Source organism: Pongo abelii, chromosome 19 (assembly GCF_028885655.2).
Source record: "Pongo abelii isolate AG06213 chromosome 19, NHGRI_mPonAbe1-v2.0_pri, whole genome shotgun sequence".
Taxonomy (NCBI): Eukaryota; Metazoa; Chordata; class Mammalia; order Primates; family Hominidae; genus Pongo; species Pongo abelii.
In genome coordinates this window covers 90,504,646-90,525,563 of record NC_072004.2, presented here as the reverse complement: position 1 = coordinate 90,525,563, position 20,918 = coordinate 90,504,646, and the positions used below count along the sequence as shown (strand labels likewise).

At 55.8% G+C, this 20,918-nt stretch overlaps 1 protein-coding gene across 18 annotated transcripts; it reads right to left on the bottom strand.

The window, feature by feature from the left end:
- Positions 1 to 965: 965 nt before the first annotated feature.
- Positions 966 to 19,350, bottom strand: SLC16A5 (solute carrier family 16 member 5). Of its 18 annotated transcripts, none has more exons than XM_063718278.1 (7): positions 18,873 to 19,326; positions 17,744 to 17,929; positions 13,210 to 13,456; positions 8,854 to 8,997; positions 6,253 to 7,062; positions 2,903 to 3,113; positions 966 to 2,139 (listed from the first exon to the last, which is right to left on the bottom strand). In XM_063718278.1, exons 3-7 carry the CDS (start codon positions 13,406 to 13,408, stop codon positions 2,130 to 2,132), a joined length of 1,374 nt encoding a protein of 457 aa, XP_063574348.1. In that variant the 5' UTR covers positions 13,409 to 13,456; positions 17,744 to 17,929; positions 18,873 to 19,326; the 3' UTR covers positions 966 to 2,129. The 18 variants fall into 18 exon arrangements, with proteins under 18 accessions (XP_063574348.1, XP_063574349.1, XP_063574350.1 ...); XM_063718279.1 differs by having other exon boundaries at positions 18,998 to 19,326; XM_063718280.1 differs by having other exon boundaries at positions 17,744 to 17,892; positions 18,998 to 19,326.
- Between the last annotated feature and the right edge of the window lie 1,568 nt (positions 19,351 to 20,918).

The following is a 20,918-nucleotide window of genomic DNA, read 5'->3' as shown; positions in this document are numbered from 1 at the left end:
CTTATGTGGCCCAGGGTGGCCTCTCAAGTGATTCTCCCATCTTGGCCTTCCAAAGTGTTGGGATTACAGGCATGATCCACCACACTTGGCTTTTTTTTTTTTCCCCTTTCCTTAATTTTTCTATAGAGACGGGGTCTCTATGTTGCCCAGGCTGGTCTTGAAGTCCTGGTCTCAAGTGATCCTCCTGCTCTGACCTCCCAAAGTGTTTTGTTTTTTTGGTTTTTTTTTGGAGACAGAGTCTCATTCCATCACCCAGGCTGGAGTGCAGTGGCGTGATCCCAGCTCACCACAACCTCTTCCTCTCCAGTTCAAGCAAATTTCCTGCCTCAGCCTCCCAAGTAGCTGGGATTACAGACGCCTGCTACCACGCCTGGCTAATTTTTGTATTTTTAGTAGAGATGGGCTTTTGCCATGTTTGCCAGGCTGGTCTTGAACTCCTGACCTCTAGTGACCCACCCGTCTTGGCCTCTCAAAGTGCTGGGATTACAGGCGTGAGCCACCATGCCCAGCCTTTTTTTTTTTTTTTTTTTTTTTTTTTTTAAAGAGACAGGGTCTTGCTGTGTTGCCCAGGCTGGCCTCAAACTCCCAGGTTCAAGTGATCCTCCCACCTCAACCTCCCGAGTAGCTGGGATTACATGTGCGCACTACCATCTCCAGCTGATATCTTTTTTCTTTAAATGTTTTCAGGAAGTGGGCTCATTACGGGATGCACACAAAACCTGGTGGATACTAGCACCAAAAGCACCTATCTACCAGCCCCACCTCCCTCCTTTTCCATTCAACTGAGATGGAGCAGACAGGATTTGGCAAAGTACATGCAAGCACTATCCCTTCAGAGCATGTGCTATTGACGGCAGCCAAGTGTAAGACCGGGTGGGGAGCCAGAAGGAAATGGGGTCGTCAGGATGCTCACCGAGTCACTTTTCAACCGGAAGAGACTAGCTCATCCAAACGAACCTCCTACGTTTTCTTTTTTAAAATTAAATTTTATTATTTTGCTCTAACAAAGTAACCTCCTACTTTTTCAAGGCTCAGAGGTGGTCAACATTTTGCCCAAACTCATATGGCAGATAGTGGCGGAGTCAAACAGGCACTCAGGTAGGGCTATTCCAGCCCAGAGGCTTGGCCTGCAGTACCGCCTTTGGCCATGAGAGGCACTCATGGCTGGTCCTGGAGGAGGCAGGACATCCCCAAAGATGCTTATTGACGCCAGCTGGACGTGGCTGGCGGGAAGACTGGCACCCGTTCATGAAAATAAAATCTCCTGATAAGGTTTTCTTGCCGGAGCCTGGCTGAGCCTGAATCAACAAACAACATCCTGAACCTGAGCACCCCTTGCTGAGCTGGGAGGAAAGGAAGGGTGAGGGGAAACGTACTCCAGCTCTGTTTTTCAGCTTCATTAGTTCACAGAGTTTATGACCTGCTGCAGGGAACATTTTTGTGTGTAATTCAAACACATTCTGTTTTCTCATTCCCTCGGTACCCTGCTGGGACAAGAATGGGCTGATGACAGCCAGCCCCTGGGTGGTGACTTCAGGGAAAGTCACCAGCAAAATGTGTGTGGGGGGAGCTCGGACCTCCAGGTCACAGGCACAGGTGTACGGGGAGCAGGGGTGAGTCCAGCCAGCCACTTACTCCAGGGTCGACACCAATAACACAGCAGGGAAAAGGGGGGCCTCCGGAGGACAGGAATGGGGAGTAAAAGAGCTTCTCTTGCAAAAGCAGCCCCATTTTCACAACAGTCTTCGGGCTGCCTGGCAAGCCTTCCTCTCCCGTTAGTCAAATGTCTGGCTTCCCCCATCCGGCACTAATCCTCCCCGCCAAGGAGACAGGGTGGGGAAAGGAAGGAGGAAGCCCCTAGATAGAGCAGGTCCTGCTGAGACTGCAGGGGGGCCCTCAGACTTCACCGATTCTAGGATCCAAGCCAGGGGCCCCCCTCCCGTTCTCTGCACAGGCGCCAGGATGGGCGCGCCACTCAACTCCTCAGCCTGGACCTCTGCACTGCCCAGTGCGAGGCCCAGTGACCTTCGTTGGGGGCAGCTGCACCACCAGCCTTGGCTGCCCTACAGGTGAGGGCTGGGTCACTTGGGAAGAGCAGGGCAGGAGGAACCTGGAGGAAGGTGAGCTCTTCAGAACTGTCTGGAGGCCAGAGAAAGACAAAGAGAAATGATGGAGGCATCCAGGCTGGACGAGAAGGTCCAGTGCATTGAGCTATAGGAGCAGCAACACACAGCCAGCTGCGCTGAGCCGGCTGGGACAAACCTGAGCAGGGCTCAGACCCAGCTTCCTGGGCCCCGAGTACCCTGGTACCCAAGGAAAAAAGTCCGGAGGGCCTGCTCCTGGATTCCGCCAGTTGTTAGAAAAGGGTTCCTCTGGCTGGGCGCGGTGGCTCACGCCTGTAATCCCAGCACTTTGGAAGGCCGAGGTGGGTGGATCACCTGAGGTCGGAAGTTCGAGACCAGCCTGACCAACATGGAGAAACCCCGTCTCTACTAAAAGACAAAATTAGCCGGGCGTGGTGGCGCATGCCTGTTATCCCAGCTACTTGGGGGCAGAGGTAGGAGAATCGCTTGAACTTGGGAGGCAGAGGTTGCAGTGAGCCGAGATGGTGTCACTGCACTCCAGCCTGGGCAACAAGAGCAAAACTCTGCCTCAAAAAAAAAAAAAAAGTTTCTCAGGGCATCTTCAGAGGCCAGCCTCCAAAGTCCCAGCTCCTGGCAGAGTCCCAGCTTGCAGAGCCTGGACAGCCCGGGCTTCCTGGGCTGCTCTTCACCCAAGCCCCTGGTGAAGGAGCTGGAGGTCCCCCTCCTGGGCTGGGCTGAGACAGTGTTCACTCAGTGATCCCAGGACTCAGACACTGTTCACACAGGGGACCCCTGGGTCTTAGACACTGGTTACATACATGATCTCAGGGGACCGTTGCTTCCCAGAACCGTCTTTGGCTTCCAAGAAAAGATCCCGCTGCAGGGCATCCGCCACGACAGCCTGCTTGCCTTGCTCCTTCTTCTGCAGGGCGTAGAAGCTGCCACCCATGAAGAGGGCAGCTGAGATGAGGAAGAAGCTGGACATGTAGAAAACATAGCTAAAGTTGTTGGTGGCGTCCAGGAGCAACCCTGGGGAACAGAGATCAAGTTAGGCCAGTGCTACCAGGCCTCCCCACAACTCAACTGTGTGTTCCCTGACAGCAGGTATTTTATTTTTGTCTCTGCTGTACTAGGAATTGTGGCTGACACCCAGTAGACACTCAACAGATACTTGTTGAATGAAAGGAAGGGAAGAAACACTAAACCTCCTCTGGCCTGGGCAGGAAGAGTCCTCAGGCTGCAAGAGAACTTAGGGGCATGTGGTGGCAGGGAACTAGTGGAGTCTGGGATATTTGCTCACCCACCCTCCAGGTCTCACCTATGCCTCCTTCTGAAGAGCTCTCCCGACTTGTTTGCTTAAAGAATTCCCTTGGGGCCTGACACGGTGGCTCATGCCTGTAATCCCAGCACTTTGGGAGCCTGAGGTGGGTAGATCACGAGGTCAGGAGTTCAAGACCAGCCTGGCCAAGATGGTGAAACCCTGTTCCTACCAAAACTACAAAAATTAGCCAGGCGCAGGGGCAGGTGCCTGTAATCCCAGCTACTTGAGAGGCTGAGGCAGGAGAATCACTTGAACCTGGACAGCAGAGGTTGCAGTGAACCAAGATGGTACCACTGCACTCCAGTCTGGGCAACAGAGTGAGACTCTATTTAAAAAAAAAAAAAAAAAAGAATTCCCTTGGATGGGCACAGTGGCTCACGCCTGTAATCCCAGCACTTTGGGAGTTTGAGGCAGGTGGATCACGAGGTCAGGAGTTCGAGACCAGCCTGGCCAACATGGTGAAACCCTGTCTCCACTAAAAATACAAAAACTAAGGCAGGGAGCAGTGGCTCACACCTGTAATCCCAGCACTCTGGGAGGCTGAGGGCAGCAGATCACAAGGTCAGGAGTTCGAGACCAGCCTGGCCAATACAGTGAAACCCCATCTCTACTAAAAATACAAAAATTAGCTGAGTGTGGTGGCACACACCTGTAGTCCCAGCTACTCGGGAGGCTGAGGCAGGAGGATTGCTTGAACCCAGGAGGTAGAGGTTGCAGTGAGCTGAGATCACGCCACTGCACTCCAGCCTGGCAACAGAGCGAGACTCTGTCTCAAAAAAAAAAAATTAGCCGGGCGTGGTGGCACATGCCTGTAATCCCAGCTACTAGGGAGGCGGAGGCAGGAAAATTGCTTGAACCTGGGAGGCAGAGGTTGTAGTGAGCTGAGATCACACCATTGCACTCCAGCCTGGATGACAGAGTGAGAGTCTGCCTCAAAAAAAAGAAAAAAGAATTCCCTTGGAAACTGGGCCTTCCAACGCCACACTTGGACAGAGTCCCCATTGGGCTGAACTCAACCTCCTGGATCTACTCTAATAACTGCCGCCTTGTGTTGTCTGACTGCTCCCCAGTACCAAGGGCTTTACAAACCTGCCCTCATTTGCTCAGAATCTCACACTCTCAGCTGCCTCTCACATGCACCTCTACTTCCCTATTCGGTTTCCCTCGCATCATAAATCACCACTATGGTTTCGGATGTGTCTCTTTGTTTTCACTCCTGACTCCTGCCCTAGAAGGTAATCCCCCAGAGGATGGGGACCTTTTTTTTTTTTGAGTTGGAGTTTCACTCTGTCGCCCGGGCTGGAGTGCAGTGGTGTGATCTTGGCTCACTGTAACCTCCACCTCCCGGGTTTAAACAATTCTCCTGCCTCAGCCTCCCAAGTAACTGGGATTATAGACGCACACCACCATGCCCGGCTAATTTTTTGTATTTTTAGTAGAGATGGGGTTTCACCATGTTGGTCAGGCTGGGAATGGAGACCTTTTGATCCCCATGCACACCCAGAGGCTGGCAGAGGTGAATAAATGGTTAGGGCAGGTGTTCTCTTCCGCATTTTGCAGATGGCACTGTGGCTCAAAAAAGGAAAAAGACTTGCCCGGGTCCCACAGGCAGGAAGCAGGAGAACCGGGATGATCATTACAGGAAACTCTGCAGGATGCTGACTGCACACCAGACTCTCTCCTAAGCTCTTTCCTTGGAGGTAGATTCTATTTATCCCGACTTTATTGATAGGAAAAATGAGGTGGCCAGGCACAATGGCTCACACCTGTAATCCCAGCACTTTGGGAGGCTGAGGGAGGCAGATCACTTGAGCCTAGGAGTTTGAGACCAGCCTGAGCAACACGGTGAGACCCCATTTCTATAAAAAATATAAAAATTAGCTGGGTGTGGTGGCATGTGCCTGCAGTCCCAGCTGCTTGGGGGGCTGAGGTGGGAAGATCGCTTGAGTCTGGCAGGTTGAGGCTGCAGTGAGCTGTGACTGCACCACTGCACTCCAGCCTGGGTGACAGAGCAAGACCTTGTCTCAACAAAAAGGAAAAAGGAGGTACAGGGAGGATGATGGAGGACTGAGGTTTGGTACACAAACCCATGCTTTTTTTTTTTCAGATGGAGCCTCACTCTGTCGCCCAGGCTGGAGTGCAGTGGCGTGATCTCAACTCACTGCAACCTCTGCCTACTGGGTTCAAACGATTCTCTGGTGTCAGCCTCCCGAGTAACTGGGACTTACAGGTGCCTGCCACCACACCCAGCTAATTTTTTTTGTATTTTTAGTAGAGATGGGGTTTCACCACATTAGCCGTGTTCGTCTCGGTATCCTGACCTTGTGATCCACCCGCCTCAGCCTCCCAAAGTGCTGGGATTACAGGCGTGAGCCACCGCACCCGGTCACAAACCCATGTTTTTTTTTTTTTTTGAGGCAGAGTCTCGCTTTGTCGCCCAGCCTGGAGTGCAGTGGCGCAATCTCAGCTCACTGCAAGCTCTGCCTCCTGTGTTCATGCCATTCTCCTGCCTCAGCCTTCCGAGTAGCTGGGACTACAGGCGCCCGCCACCACGCCCAACTAATTTTTTTGTCTTTTTAGTAGAGACGGGGTTTCACCATGTTGGCCAGGATGGTCTCGATCTCCTGACCTCGTGATCTGCCCGCCCCGGCCTCCCAAAGTGCTGGGATTACAGGCATGAGCCACCGCGCCCGGCCAAACCCATGCTTTTAATTGTTCATACTCTGAGTGCCAGGTTGGAAACCAGCTGTAGCACAAACCTCTGGAGATGCCGGACTGGGCCCAGATCTGTCTAAACTGTTCCTTTTTTACCACACTATCTGGCTGCCCTCCCTCCCAGCTCCTCACCGGCCAGTGGCGGGGAGATGAGGAAAGCAAGGCCGTCCAGGACAGTGAAGAGTCCCAGAGCTCTGGGGAACTGATCCATGGGGACGATGTCCATGAGAACCTGGAAGATGAGGGCGCCGATGCCACTCATGGACACGCTGTACGCCAGGCAGTAGCCCACGAGCACCCAGAAGTCACCTGATGCCGCACACACCAGGTTAGTGAGCCCATTGAGCAGGAGTGCCAGGCTGAACAGGTACTTGCGGTGTCTAGCAAAGGCCGGCCGTCCTGCCATCAGCCCGGCTAGGGGCCTCAGGAAGATGTTGCTGAAGCCGATGATGGAGATGAGGAGGGCTGCCTGCTGCTCGTTCACACTGTGCCACATGGCATATGGCACCAGGAAGACTTGTGGCAGTGGGAAGCCCAGGACAGACCACATCACACCCAGTACGTACACGCAGTAGCCTGTGTTGTGCCGCAGGATGTCGAAGGCCAGGTGGCGCTGGATGGTCCGGCCGCATGCGGCCAGGCAGCCAAGTGCAGCTGTCTCGGGAGGTGGCGGAGGACATTCTTTGGTCTCAAGGGCCACACTGGTGGCCACAGGCCTCATGATGGCCCCGCAGATGCAGCAGTGGAGAAAGACCCCGCCGAAGACAAGGAAGGTACCCCTCCAGCCCAGTTTCTCCAGAAGGTAGCGGGAGAGCAGCGGCCAGAGCGTGATGCCCAGGGAGACGCCCATAGAGGCCAGCGCGTTGGCCAGCACCCGCCGGCGGACAAAGTAGAAGCCCAGCACCGTGATGCTTGACTGGAAGCTGAAGCACATGCCCAGGCCTGCGGGGCAAGAGGGGAAACCAGCCTGGAGGTGCAGTGGGGCCTTCCACCTGCACCTGGGGGTGGGGTCAGGGGTCATTTCACACACCTGCTCTCCTCTGGTTCTAGTCCACACCCAGCTCCAAGTCCCCAGGGACTGACAATGGAATCAGCTGGCCTGGCCACCTCCCTGTAGGCACCCCACCCCAGATCTGCCCTCCCAAGGCTGCCAGGGCATCCCTGTTCCCCTAGGTGTAGCACGAGAGTTATCTTTTAAGAACCCAAATTGGGCCGGGCGCGGTGGCTCACGTCTGTAATCCCAGCACTTTGGGAGGCCAAGGTTGGCGGATCACTTGAGGTCAGGAGTTCGAGACCAACATGGTGAAACCCCATCTCTACTAAAAATACAAAAAATTAGCCAGGCTTAGTGGCAGGCGCCTGTAGTCTGTAATAGCTACTTAGGAGGCTGAGTCAGGACAATCACTTGAACCTGGGAAGTGGAGGCTGCAGTGAGCTGACATTGTGCCACTGCACTCCAGCCTGGGCAACAGAGTGAGACTCTGTCTCAAAAACAGACAAACCCCAAATTGGATTAAGTCTCTCTTGGCTCAACACCTTCCAAAGACTTCCCATCACACTTGACAAAAAATCCACAGTCTCCACAATGCCCTGGAAGGCTCTCTGTGGTCTGGCTCCAGCCCACCTCTCAGATGCCATCTCAGGCCACTCCCCGTCACTCACTAGGATCAAGCCACAGGAGCTTCTTTCTCTGCCTCTGGACATGAAGCTGCCCCTACCTCAGGTTATTTGTAGCTGCTGTTCCTTCTGCTTGGAATCTGCTTCCTCCAGACTTTCCACTCTCCTCTCAGTTCAGACGCCACCTCTCCAGAGGGGCCTTCCCAGCTCCCCACCCACTCAGTGTCTGCACCTGCACACCTGAGCATGCTGGAGAGAAAGTTCTCAATCATGTGTGACCATGATCTCAGGCGGGCCCTCAGGCTGCCTGTGACGCCACTACAGCTCCCTCAATCATGCCTTGCCTGCCCTGCTAGGTGACTACCGGGTCTCTTCCTCTGTGCACCCCAACACCTCCTCCCCATCCTCATGCTCAGCTGCCCACATGCCTGCCAGCCGGTGACAATGGCTTGCCCATTGCCCCAGTGGCTGTCCCTCCCTTCTGCCCTGCATCCTCTCTACTTAGAGGCACCCCTCTAGCTAGTCCCGTCTCCTGCGTCATCTTTTTTCTCTTCTTTCCTAGATCATTCTCCTTCGTTATTTCTCCCATTAAAAAAACAAAAAAAAACAAAACAAAAAACCTCTCTTGACCTCATAGTCTGTTCCTCCAGTCCCCTTGAAACAAAATGCCGTGGAAGGGCTGGACGTGGTGGGCTCACACCTGTAATCCCAGCACTTTGCTTTTTTGTGTTTTTGAGATGGGGTCTTGCTCTATTGCCCAGGCTGGAGTACAGTGGTGCGATCTTGGCTCACTGCAACCTCCACTTCCCGGGTTCAAGCCATTCTCCTGCCTCAGCCTCGAGTAGCTGGGACTACAGGAGCCTGCCACCAAGCCTGGCTAATTTTTGTATTTTTTTTAGTAGAGACAGGGTTTCACCACATTGGCCGGGCTGGTCTTGAACCCCTGACCTCAGGTGATCTGCCCACCTCAGCCTCCCAAAGTGCTGGGATAACAGGTGTGAGCCACCGCACCCAGCCAGCAGTTCCAGAAGATTAAGAGGCCTGCCTGCCCTGTCCACGTGTGCCTGGCGCTGTCTAGCAGGTGCCTATAAATTCTGGAGATGAAGTGATAGTCACCTGTGATGAATCCTGCTGTGAAGTAGAGCTGGCTGAGGTTGCGAGAGAAGGAGCTGGCTACCATGCCCAGGCTGGCCAGCACGCCCCCCAGCATCACGGTCAGTCGGCAGCCGAAGCGTCCCACCAGGATGCTGCACAGGGGCCCTGTGGGAGAAGACAGCCAGCAGGTAGCAGCTGAATGAGGAGGTGGCAGGAGAGGAGGAGAGTGGCTGGGAGAGGGCAGTTCCAGCTGGAACTAGCCAGGTGGTTTCAAGGGCACGAGCAGGCCTGGATTCTGATACCCACCTGCCACGGACTGGCCATGTGGCCTGAGCAAAGCCTGATCCCTCTCCGTGCCTCAATTTTTTCCCCTACAAAGTGAGGATTCAGACTGGGCGATGTTTGACCCTGATGAGGATTCCCAGAAAGGTGGAGCAAGACCCTGCACTGCACAGACCTGAGGCTGCTCATTCTATCCGGGTGAAACAGGATTGGTTCCTGAGTTTACCTCCCTCACTTCGCTGGGGGTCTGTTGGTGGGAGGAGTCGGGGCAGTGTTCCAGGACATCTAGACTACAGTGTGCACCTTCAGATCCTGTTTTACCTGCCCCACCCCCACCCCCAACATCCTCAGGAAGACTGGCTAGATCCCTCCCACCCTCCCACCACCTTCCCAGCCCTATAGCTGAGGGGAACCCTGGGCCCCTCTGCGCCTCCTTGCACTGGCCTCTAGAGTGTTCTGCAGAAAATCAGGCAGGGTAGGTTCTCCCCTCCCACACCACCTCCAGCACCACCAAAGTCTGCACCTAGAGGTTTGGCTCAATGTGGAGAGGGGCCTGTTCCTTGCCTGGCTCCCAGCTGCTTTCTCACCAATCCACACCCCAAAAAATAGAAAAGAGCTGCAGACTGCTCCTTGGCACCTCACAGGGGCCCCATTCACCCAAGCACATGTGGAGCTTCTCTAACTTACTCTCCGAGAGTGCAACCAAAGGGACAGGGAAATGTGTGCACATGAGGTGCTTGTGTGTGTCTGCGGTGGAGGGGGGATGTGTGGTGTGAGCCCGTGTGAGTATAAAAGTGACAGAGTAGGCCGGAAGTGGTGGCTCACGCCTGTAATCCAGTACTTTAGGCGGCCGAGGTGGGTGGATCACTTAAGGTCAGGAGTTCGAGACCAGCCTGGCCAACATAGTGAAACCCCATCTCTACTAAAAATACAAAAATTAGCCAGGCATGGTGGTGCGTGCCTGTAATCTCAGCTACTTGGGAGGCTGAGGCAGGAGAATTGCTTGAACCTGGGAGGCAGAACCCGGTGCGCTCTATCCTGGGCGACAGAGTGAAACTACATCCCAAAAAAAAAAAAAAAAAAAAAAGTGATGGAGTGGCCATGTGTGGTGGCTCACGCCTGTAATCCCAGCACTTTGGGAGGCTGAGGCAGGTGGATCGCCTGAAGTCAGGAGTTCGAGACCAGCCTGGCTAACATGGTGAAACCCCGTCTCTACTAAAAATACAAAAATTAGCCGGGTGTGGTGGCGCATGCCTGTAATTCCCAGCTACTAGGGGGACCGAGGCAGGAGAATCTCTTGAACCCAGGAGGTGGAGGTTACAGTGAGCTGAGATTGTGCCACTACACTCCAGCCTGGGTGAGAGAGGGAGGCTCTGTCTCCGAAAAAAAAAAAAAAAGAAAAAAGAAAGTGACAGACTAAGTGAGCAGCCCATCCGCAGACATAATCAAGCAGAGGCTGGTGGCCCGGCGTCTCTGCCCCTGTAGAGGGGGAGGTGGCTCTGGAGAGGACTGACCCACAGATCTTCCTCACGCCAGAGACTCTGGCCTGACTTAGGGAAGGTGACATTGGGGAAAGCCCTGAGTCACAGGGTTGGGGGTGGGGACTGGGCTGTAGGCCAGAGCTGCATAGCTGAGGGTGGTGTGGCCGGGAGGGACGTAGGGTGTTTCCTCTGCCATGAACTCACTCTTCAGCCTTGGGCAGGTCTTGTGTTCTGTGCCTGCTTGCTTTCCTTACCTCTAAAAGGCGTAGGTAGGGGCAGGGGCACTTGAAAGGATCAGTGAAAGTATCCATGATTCATCGTATTTAAAAATTTCTGCAATACGGTGGTCAGGTGCCGTGGCTCATGTCTGTAATCCTAGCACTTTGAGAGGCCCAGGCAGGTAGATCACTTGAGCCCAGGAGTTTGAGACCAGCCTGAGCAACATGTGAGACTCCGTCTCTACAAAAAGTAAAAAAATTAGTTGGGTACGGGCTGGGCACGGTGGCTCACACCTGTAATCCCAGCACTTTGGGAGGCCAAGGCTGGCAGATCATGAGGTCAGGAGATCGAGACCATCCTGGCTAACACGGTGAAACCCCATCTCTACTAAAAATACAAAAAATTAGCCAGGCGTGGTGGTGCACACCTGTAGTCCTAGCTACTCAGGAGGCTGAGGCAGGAGAATCGCTTGAACCTGGGAGGCAGAGGTTGCAGTGAGCCGAGATTGCGCCACTGCACTCCAGCCTGGGCAACAGAGCGAGACTCCATCTCAAAAAAAAAAAATTAGCTGGGTGTGGTAGTGCACACCTGTGGTCCCAGCTACGCGGGAGGCTGAGGTGGGAGGATCGCTTGAGCTTGAGAGGTCAAGGCTGCAATAGGCTGTGATCATGCCACTGCGCTCCAGCCCAGGTGACAGAGTGAGACTCTGTCTCAAAAATAAGCAAATAAATAAATAAACATAAATAAAATAAAATGTCTACAGTACTCTGAATGAGCACGGGCTCATACATGTGTGTGTGTACGTGAGAGAGACGGCCAGCCAGGAATCCCATGCTGATGGAGATGCTGAGATGCCTGCTGGGGGTGGTGAGCCCCAAGTCGGCTGGGGAGTAGGTTCCCCACCGGGTGCCTGGTTCCTAGCCCCTGGCCCAGGAACGCTGCTCTGCCTGTGTGAGAAGCCCTCTGGGATTCCCACTCCCTGCCCCAACCCTGCAGGCCAGAGGCCATGTGGCAGATTCAGAGCTCACCCAGGAGGGTGGCGCTTTCTCCGAGCCTGATCTCCTTCCCAGTTTGAGGGCAGGACCTGGAATAATAGGCAGGCTGCTGGTGGCAAGTGGAGGGAGTAGCCACGAGGTAGCCGGGGAGATGGACAGCTGCGGCCAACAGATACACGCTTGCAGAGGCCTGTGGGCCATCAGCTTGGGCTCCTGTCCACCAGGCCCCTCCGAGGCCGGGGTCTATGCAGTCTCCCTGGAGAGCTCCCAGGAGCCGAGGGCAGGTCCCTGTGCCCAGGGCTACTGCGGAGAACCCTCCCTCTGCCCTGCTCCCAACGCTGGGGTCAGGGTGAGGCAGTCACACTCCTGGAAAAGCCAGCCAGGAACAGGGGCCTCTGAGGCCTACGGTGACAGAGCCAGGAGAAGGGGCAGACAGGGGCTGCCTTCCTCCCTCACCCCCACTTAGCAACCTCCTCTCTGCAGGGAGTCCTGGGAGAGCTGGGGCTCCTGCCTTGTCCCCATCTTGTTCCTGGTGTCTTCTTTTTTTTTTTGAGACAGCTTCACTCTTGTTGCCCAGGTTGGAGTGCAATGGCACCATCTTGGCTCGCCGCAACCTCTGCCTCCCGGGTTCAAGTGATTCTCCTGCCTCAGCCTCCCAAGTAGCTGGGATTACAGGCACCCGCCACCACGCCCGGCTAATTTTGTATTTTTAGTAAAGACAGGGTTTCTCCATGTTGGTCAGGCTGGTCTCAAACTCCCGACCTCAGGTGATCTGCCCGCCTCGGCCTCCCAAAGTGCTGGGATTACAGGGGTGAGCCTTCGCACCCGGCCATTCCTGGTGTCTTCCTTTCATCCCCTTTCCCATCCTGAAGCCACTCCCTGCCCTAGTGAGGGTCTCCAAAATATTAATAATTCACAGCCGCATACATTTCCCAGCTCCCAGCACCTCCAGGGAAGACAGTGGTCCTCCCTGCTATTCCATGTGGGAGCTGGGCAGGATGCCGGGCATCACCCTCAGATTGCAGAGGAAGTAACCGAGGTTCAGAGAGACCGGCCAGCTGGAAAGCAGGAGAGTCTTGGTGGGCTGGCCCTAGCCCTCTTCCCAGCCTGGCACTGAGCGCCCCAGCACACCTACGCCTGTGTCTGAATGGATCCCACAGAAAGGACACAAGGCTCCGCCTGGCTTTGCAACCCAGGCACCTCCCCACTCTCTCTCCGGCTCCAGCCCAGTCCAGCTGGATTCCAGCCAGGGGCCCCTGGTGAAATCTGGTGAAACCTTAGGAATTCACCCAGGAGGCAAAGCCTGTGGCCTCAGAGAGAGAGAATCAGAAGGCCAGGGAGGTTGTGGCTTCCCCGCAAGCCCCAGGCCTTTCTCATCGGCCCCTCCCTAGGCCGCTCACCTGCCATGTGGAGCACAGCCGTGAGGATGGAGGGGAACCAAGAGGTCTCGCTGTTGCTGGCCTGGAACTCCCATTGCAGTTCAGTGAAGAAGATGCCGATACATGTCGGGAAGCCCAGGGTGAGGCCCTGGGTCACCATGGTAGCCAGCAGCACCACCCAGGCCCAGCTGCCATCTGCATGCTCCAGGGCCTGGGGCATCCTCTGCTGCCGACGCTGCCACAGCCTCACTGCCAATGTGGCTGCTGCCTGGGGAGGGGACAGAATGGAGCCTGGTGGTCAGCAGGCTGTCCGTCTCTCCTGGCCCACCTGCCACCTTCTCTGGGCAACTAAGCTGTCCCTTCCTCACACCCAAGTACCAGGTGTCACAGAGGGGCACCGCCCCTGGGAGGTGGCCAGAGGCCCACGCGTTGGCCTTGGCATCTCCTTTCACCCACTTCCCAGAGCCAGCCTGGCAGGAGGTGGCAGGAAGGACAGGAGGGATAGGAGGGACAGGACGGGGCAGGGCAGGTGGCACCAGGCAATGGGGTACAATTGTTTCTAATTGTTACATCACTTAGAAGTCAGCAGGGGAACCTCCTAGCCCACTCAGTCACTGCTTGTAGAATGCAGCAGACCTCTGGGGTCAGTGTGGTCCCAACGCCCCCCAAAATGCACACAAGGATACATTTCAGACGCTCCTGCCCAGGGTTCCTGCATATGAACACAGACTTTCGCAATGCCTCAGAAGCAGCGAAGTTACTATTGGTGCTGTTGTGAAGGCCCGAGTGAGCAGGCTGGTGCTAGGCGCAGCCACGGAGCATACACAAAAGAGTTTAACAAGCACCCAACCAGCAGCTTTGGAGAAAGCATGGGCCTCATCCACCCTCACACCCCCAGGCCTTTCCCATCGGCCCCTTTGCAGTCACCCTGCAACACTCCTTTCAAACAGAGCTCAAGGCCAAGACTCAAGTTCCGCAATCACACTGAATAATAAACACACACACACACACACACACGCAGTGGCACACAGACACAGACACATACCCAGTCACACACGAACACAGTCACAGCGCACACTCACACAGACAAGCACAGAAACATACAGACACACGCACACACAGAGACACACACTTGGATAGTCACACACACAGAGATCCACTGACCCACACAAAGACCACACAGGCACACAAACTCATATAAAGACACACACTTGGCCGGGCACGATGGCTCATGCCTGTAATCCCAGCACTTTGGGAGGCCGAGGCAGGCAGGTCACGAGGTCAGAAGATCGAGACCATCCTGGCCAACGTGGTGAAACCCCGTCTCTACTAAACATACAAAAATCCCAGCTACTCGGGAGGCTGAGGCAGGAGAATCGCTTGAACCCAGGAGGTGGAGGTTGCAGTGAGCCGAGATCGCGTCACTGCTCTCCAGCCTAGTGACATAGCAAGACTCCGTCTCAAAAAAAAAAAAAAAGACACACACTTAAACACTCAAAAAAGTCTAGAGACACGAAGAGACACTGACAGACACATACTACACAGATGCATAGACACACAAACACAGAGATATGTACCGTCACACACAATGCAAACATACAAACACACACAGAGGCATACAAGCAGGGACACAAGACACACTAGCAGACACACACAGTTACAAACACAGAGAGACACACGCATATATGTACACGCATGCATACATGCCCAGAGTTACACATGCTACACAGACATACGGACACACACAAACAGTGCAGACATGCACGTGTGCGTGCACACACACACACACACACACCTCACATCTTTGGCTTAGCAAGGTGCAGCCAGTCCTGTCTTAGTTCAACACCACCCAGGCCACTCCCCTCATCACAGAAGCTGCCATAACCAGGCCTCCAAAGTCCCAAGGTCCCCTCCCCAAGTTTGGACCCCTTTTTCAACCCCCTCCTGTCCTGCCTCCTGCGCCCTGGCCCCCCAACCCCCTCAGACCTCACCGCCTGGGGGCTCTAGGCTGCAGCAGGCACCGCGAGGGAGCAGCCTCCACCTCAGTGAAGCCCACGCATCCCGGAGCTGCTGTTCCCACAGCCTCCCTCCCTTTCACCCCAGGTCCTGGGAAGCTCTGGGGAAACTCAGAAAACTACCAGAAATATGAAACCCCCTCTTCCTGCCAAGCCCAGCACCCCACTGCTTCCCCCCAGGCCTAGGAGTTTTTTAAAGCAGCACCTAAGCCAGCTCCACCCTGAACTGCCTCCTTTGCTGTCTCCAATCCTCCGCCCTCCCAGAGGACCCTGGGAGCCCCACCAAGGTGACCGTCCCATTCATCACAGCCTCAGGGTGTGAGCGTGTGTGACCCATGTGCAGGGCGGAGCACTGCCTGCCCTCCTGCCCTCTGCATGCGACCTCTGGCTAGAGATCCTCCCAGCCTGGCCCTCCTCCTGGCCCAACTCTAGGCCAGGCAATGTCGCAGATGGGGCTTCTCCAGCAAACTAGCCCTCGCCTCTCCCAGGATTTCTGTTCCCTCAGCAAACAGAAAGGCCACAGGCGCCACCTGATCCTCTGTGTGGCCCCGATGTCAAGGTTCCAGCCCTGCTCCATAGCTCGCCTCTCCTCCCCAGCTCTTCCGCTCTCCCTCTCACCACTCTCACCTCTTCCTCCCGGAAAGGCCACAGCCTTCCTGGCTTCCTCCTGCCTTTCCCTGTTCCCTGCCACCCAGCCCTGGCACTCCCAGGCCCCGAGGCCCTGGTGGCATTTGGGAGGCCTGGAGGCTGGACCCCAGCCCCGCTCCCTCTCCCCACTGCCTGGCTCTGGTCCCTTCTTGCTCTGCCAGGAAGAAGTCTATGGAGAAGTCTCTTTCTATGAGAAGAGCTCTTCTCAGCATCCACTTTTTGGGGCAGTGTTTTTGGGGACTTTGCCCAGGCTCCTGTGACCTTCATCTGGATCCCACCTTCCCTCCGGAACCTTTCAGTGGATCTGGCTGTTCCTGAGCATCTCCTCTCTCCAGGCCCCAGGCCAATCCGAGCCCAGGAACCCTTACGCACCTTTGCACACTAGAAGCCCTGCTGCCAGGCTGGGTGCGGTGGCTCACACCTGTAATCCCAGCACTTTGGGAGACTGAGGCAGGCGGATCACGAGGTCAGGAGTTCAAGACCAGCCTGGCCAACATAGTGAAACCCCATCGCTACTAAAAATACAATAATTAGCCAGGCATGGTGGGGCTTGCCTGTAGTCGCAGTTACTCAGGAGGCTGAGGCAGGAGAACCACTTGAACCCGGGAGGTGGACGTTGTGGTAAGCCGAGATCGCGTCACTGCACTCCAGCCTGGGCAACAGAGTGAGATCCCGTCTCAAAAAAAAAAAAAAAAAAAAAAACCCTGCCACCAAGGTCTGAGGACTCCCTTCCCCTGCCTCTCTGGGGCCCCCACTGCAGACGTGGCCTTCCCTGTCTCCTCTCCCACTCCCAGCAAGTCCCAGGTGACATACATGGTGTGGATGCCCAGTCGGCTCTCCAGCCTCCCCGCCTATTGAGCGGTTTCTCCAGTCAACTGGTCTTTCAAAATTCAGCCCTACCAGGCACGGTGGCTCACACCTGTAATCCCAGCATTTTGGGAGGCCGAGGCAGGCGGCTCACCTGGGGTCAGGAGTTCGAGACTAGCCTGGCCAACATGGTGAAACCCTGTCTCTACTACAAATAAAAAACTAGGCTGAGGCAGAAGAATCACTTGAATCCAGGAGGCGGAGTTTGCACTGAGCTGAGATCACGTCGCTGCACTCCAGCCTGGGTGACGGTGAGACTGTCTCAAAAAAAAAAAAGAAAAAATTCAGCCCTTAGGCTGGTGCAAAGGTAGTGAGTAATTTCAGTTAATTGTTCACAGGCAGGTACAGATCGAACTCCTTGTTCTAGTCTTTCCCTCCTTCTTACTACCGCTCCTGAGTAGTCTTAAAAGAAGATTCAGCCCTAGCAGCATCCCTGGGAGCTAACCTGACTCCCACCCCAGGCTGGGCTGCACCTCCTTCCTGTTTTCTCGCCTTTTTTTTTTTTTTTTTTTTTTCTGAGACAGAGTCTCGCTCTGTCTCCCAGGCTGGAGTGCAGTGGTACAATCTCAGCTCACTGCAATCTCTGCCTCCCGGGTTCAAGCAATTCTCCTGCCTCAGCCTCCGAAGTAGCTGGGATTACAGGCACACGCCACTGTGCCTGGCTAATTTTTGTATTTTTAGTAGAGACGGGGTTTCACCATGTCAGCCAGGTGGTCTCAAACTCCTGACCTCAAGTGATCCGCCTGCCTCAGCCTCCCAAAGTGCTGGGATTACAGGTGTGAGACACAGCACCCGGCCTGTTTTCTCACCTTAATAGTGGTCTTCACACCACACTGGAGTGGATCACCCCCTTCTTTATTGTCACCCCCACCCTGCTACCCCCTTCCACACTATGAGCAAGAACACCCCCTTCTTTATTGTCACCCCCACCCTGCTACCCCCTTCCACACTATGAGCAAGAACCTGTTCATGAACCCCTACCCAGCCTCTGGCTGAGCACAAAAGAGGAGATGAATGTGACCCACCTGTGTTCCCCAGGGGGCAGGCAGGCCCAGGACCAAGGGCAATGCAGCTTCCAGGCAGGGAGGTCCATTCCGGACTCAAGCAGGGCAGAGAGGTGATGGGGCCAGGGCTCTGGCTTGGCCTCTGCCCCAGCAGGGAAGTGGTCTTTGTACTGGGAACCATGAGTCATGGTCACTGCCTGGTGTGTGCTTTGGGCAAGGAGGTAGACAGGGCAAGATGCTTCGCTCTCACTTGCTGGGACTAGGGGTGAGGTTGGGCCCCAGGGGCTGCCAAGCTCAGCTCTCAAAGACCCCTAGGCCCAGTGAGACCAGCTTCAGAGCCCAGTGCCATGAAGCTGGATGTGTGGGCAGGCAGAAGTTTAGATGATACTTCTTGTCTTTCTCCCATCTCACACAAGCCCCGCCTATGTTTTCAGGGTGCCTCATCTGATAACAGGGGCCTCACTAGGCCCTGGGAATCCTTTCCCTGCCCCTGGAGCTCGAACACCTGGTCACGGGAGAGCGGATGCTCTCATCCAGGGGTCTCAGGTTAGGGACCTGGTGTCCAGAGTCGAGGGGGCCTCCTCTTCTTCTTCCCAGCTCTCCTCCCACGGTGGGAGAGCCCCGGGCTGGAAATGAGGCAGGCCCTGGGGACCCCTCCCTCCTTCCCATATCAAGTAGGCTCCTGGGCTGGGGCCTGGGACCCAGGCAGGCAGCAGAAGGGCTAGGGCCCAGCAGAGAGCAGCAAGGGCAGGCTTGAGCTTGGGGCTGAGGAACCCTCAACCCTGTGGTTGGCCTAGGGAGGAGGGAGGCAGCCCCAGAGGTGGGGTGGCTGGGGCAAATCATTCTCTCCCTTCCTCTTGTCCCCCCATATTCACTGCAGAACCAGCAAGCGTTTGGGACAGGCAACTGGGACCTCATGCCGTACTCTCGCCCTGCCCATCCCCGCAGTCCTGCCCCGGAATCTGGTTTCCACTCCGCTGTCCCTCCCTCCCCAGGGCAGAGCTCCTCCGAGTGGGGCTGCTGGGATCCCGGGCTGTGTCCGCCCTGGAATTTCGGGCCAGGAGTCCGAGCGCCCTCGGGCTTGCGGGTCATCACCCCAGGCCCCGGGGCAGCCCAGAACCAAGACAGGAAGACTCTTCTAGATCCTCACCGCCACTGAGCCCGCCCAGGCGGGAAGAGACCTGGGGCCCTGGCAGGAGGTCTGCGACAGCGCTAGAGGAGACTGGGCGAGGAGGGGACGCGTCCGAGGCAGTGGGGCCCGGGGAGCCCGCTCACCCGCTCTCACGGGCCTGGCGGAGAGGTGGCTCAGCTCCCCCGAGCGCGGCGTCCTGCGGCCCGGGCCGGTCGCGACGAGGACCGCGGGACTGGGCCAAGCGCCGCGGCCAGGCAGGGCGGGCCCAGGGCGGCGTGGGCGGGGACCCACCTTCCAGCCTCCCCGGGATTCCGTCGGGTGGGGAAGGGGCCAGGACGCGGGAGGGGCGGCGGGCGTGGCCGGGGACAGTCCAGCAGCAGGGCCGGGCTCCGGACGCAGGCGCCGCGGGATATCCGTGTGTCTGAAATTTGCTCAACCCGGATGCCCTCTTTCTAGCTTCTGGTTTTCCCGGCTCAGGGTCTAGGGCCCCGGGCTTGGGGCGGAGATAACATGCCATAAAGAGACCACACCTCCCAGGAAGTGGGGTGGGGAAGGCGCAGAGCCCGAGGTTGAGGATCCCTTCTTTCTGCGCTTTTCCTGCCCAGGAGCCCTTCCAATGAAAGCCTCGAGCTTTGAGGGCTGCGCCTGCCGGTGGGAGTCCAGGCAGTCCCTTGTAGGGGAGCAGGCAGACCCCTCAGCCCTGGGAGCAGGTGAGAGGACACCCACCACTTCTGCATGTGGACCTCAGAACTACAGGCCCTTTTCAGGTTTTTCCCTCTTCCCCTACCTGGGTAGCCTTTGATGTGCATTAGTTAAAATGTACTCAGTTGGCCGGGAGTCTCGCTCTGTTGCCTAGGCTGGAGTGCAGCGGCGCGATCTCAGCTCACTGCAACCTCCGCCTTCTGGGTTCAAGCAATTCTCCTGCCTCAGCCTCCTGAGTAGCTAGGATTGCAGGTGCACGCCACGGCACCCGGGTAATTTTTATTTTTAGTAGAGATGGGGTTTCACCATGTTGGCCAGGCTGGTCTTCAACTCCTGACCTCAGGTGATCCACCCGCCTCGGCTTCTCAAAGTGCTGGGATTCCAGGCATGAGCACCGCACCCAGCCTTGTTGTTTATTTTTTATCTGTGGACGGTGGAGTTTCACAGCCTCTGACCTACACCCTCCCTCTTCTTACTCCACATGGTGACTCCAGCGACACCCCGTATCCTCACCATCCGGTGCCTTTCATGTCCAGTCCAGATATTCAACCTGGAACCTATCCTTGTGTGCTTCAAAGACCCTTAAAACTCAACACTGACCAGAACTCGCCATTGACACTGTCCTCTGCCGCCTCCTGCTAAATCTGGGATACCTTATGTGCTCCATGCTTGAGCAAATTACAGCACCACATCTACTTAGGTGCCTGAGCCAAATCCCGTGAGTCTCTTTGACCTTCGCCTCTTTCACAACCAATCCACAACCAAGTCCCACTCACTTTACCCCCTTACTGTTTCTCAAACCTGACCATTTACCCTCATCTCCATCCCTGCACCATCCACTGCCACCTGTTGTCCAGCTCAGACCTCAGATTCCTTTTCAACACTGTAGGTGACTGATCTCTCGGATCCATTAAGTCTGATCTTGCCCTACTGCCAACCCTGCTTAAAACCCTGCAGGCCTTGGCCAGGTGCGGTGGCTCATGCCTGTAATCCCAGCACTTTGGGAGGCTGAGGCAGGAGGAGCACCTGAGGTCAGAAGTTCGAGACCAGCCTGGCTAACATGGTGAAACCCAGTCTCTACCAAAAATACAAAAATTAGTTGGGCGTGGTGGCGCATGCCTGTAATCCCAGCTACTCGGGAGGCTGAGGCAAGCGAATCGCTTGAACCCAGGAGGTGGAGGTTGTAGTGAGCTGAGATCGAGCCATTGCACTCCAGCATGGGTGACGAGAGCGAAACTTGGTCTCAAAAAAAAAAAAAAAAACTGAAACCCTGCAGGCCTTGGAGATGAAGGTGAGCCCCTGGGGTGGCTACAGGGCCCTTCCAAGCCTGGTGCTTACTTACCCACCTTTCTGGCCTCAAAT

Bases quoted from the DNA above. Each gene is read 5' to 3' on its own strand.
- SLC16A5 (XM_063718276.1), bottom strand. From the start codon at position 13,408: ATGCCCCAGGCCCTGGAGCATGCAGATGGCAGCTGGGCCTGGGTGGTG. The intron at 8,998-13,209 runs GTGAGCGGCCTA...CTTCTCCCACAG, and splicing joins GGCTGTGCTCCACATGGCAG to GGCCCCTGTGCAGCATCCTG. The intron at 3,114-6,252 runs GTGAGGAGCTGG...TCTGTTCCCCAG, and splicing joins CATCTCCCCGCCACTGGCCG to GGTTGCTCCTGGACGCCACC.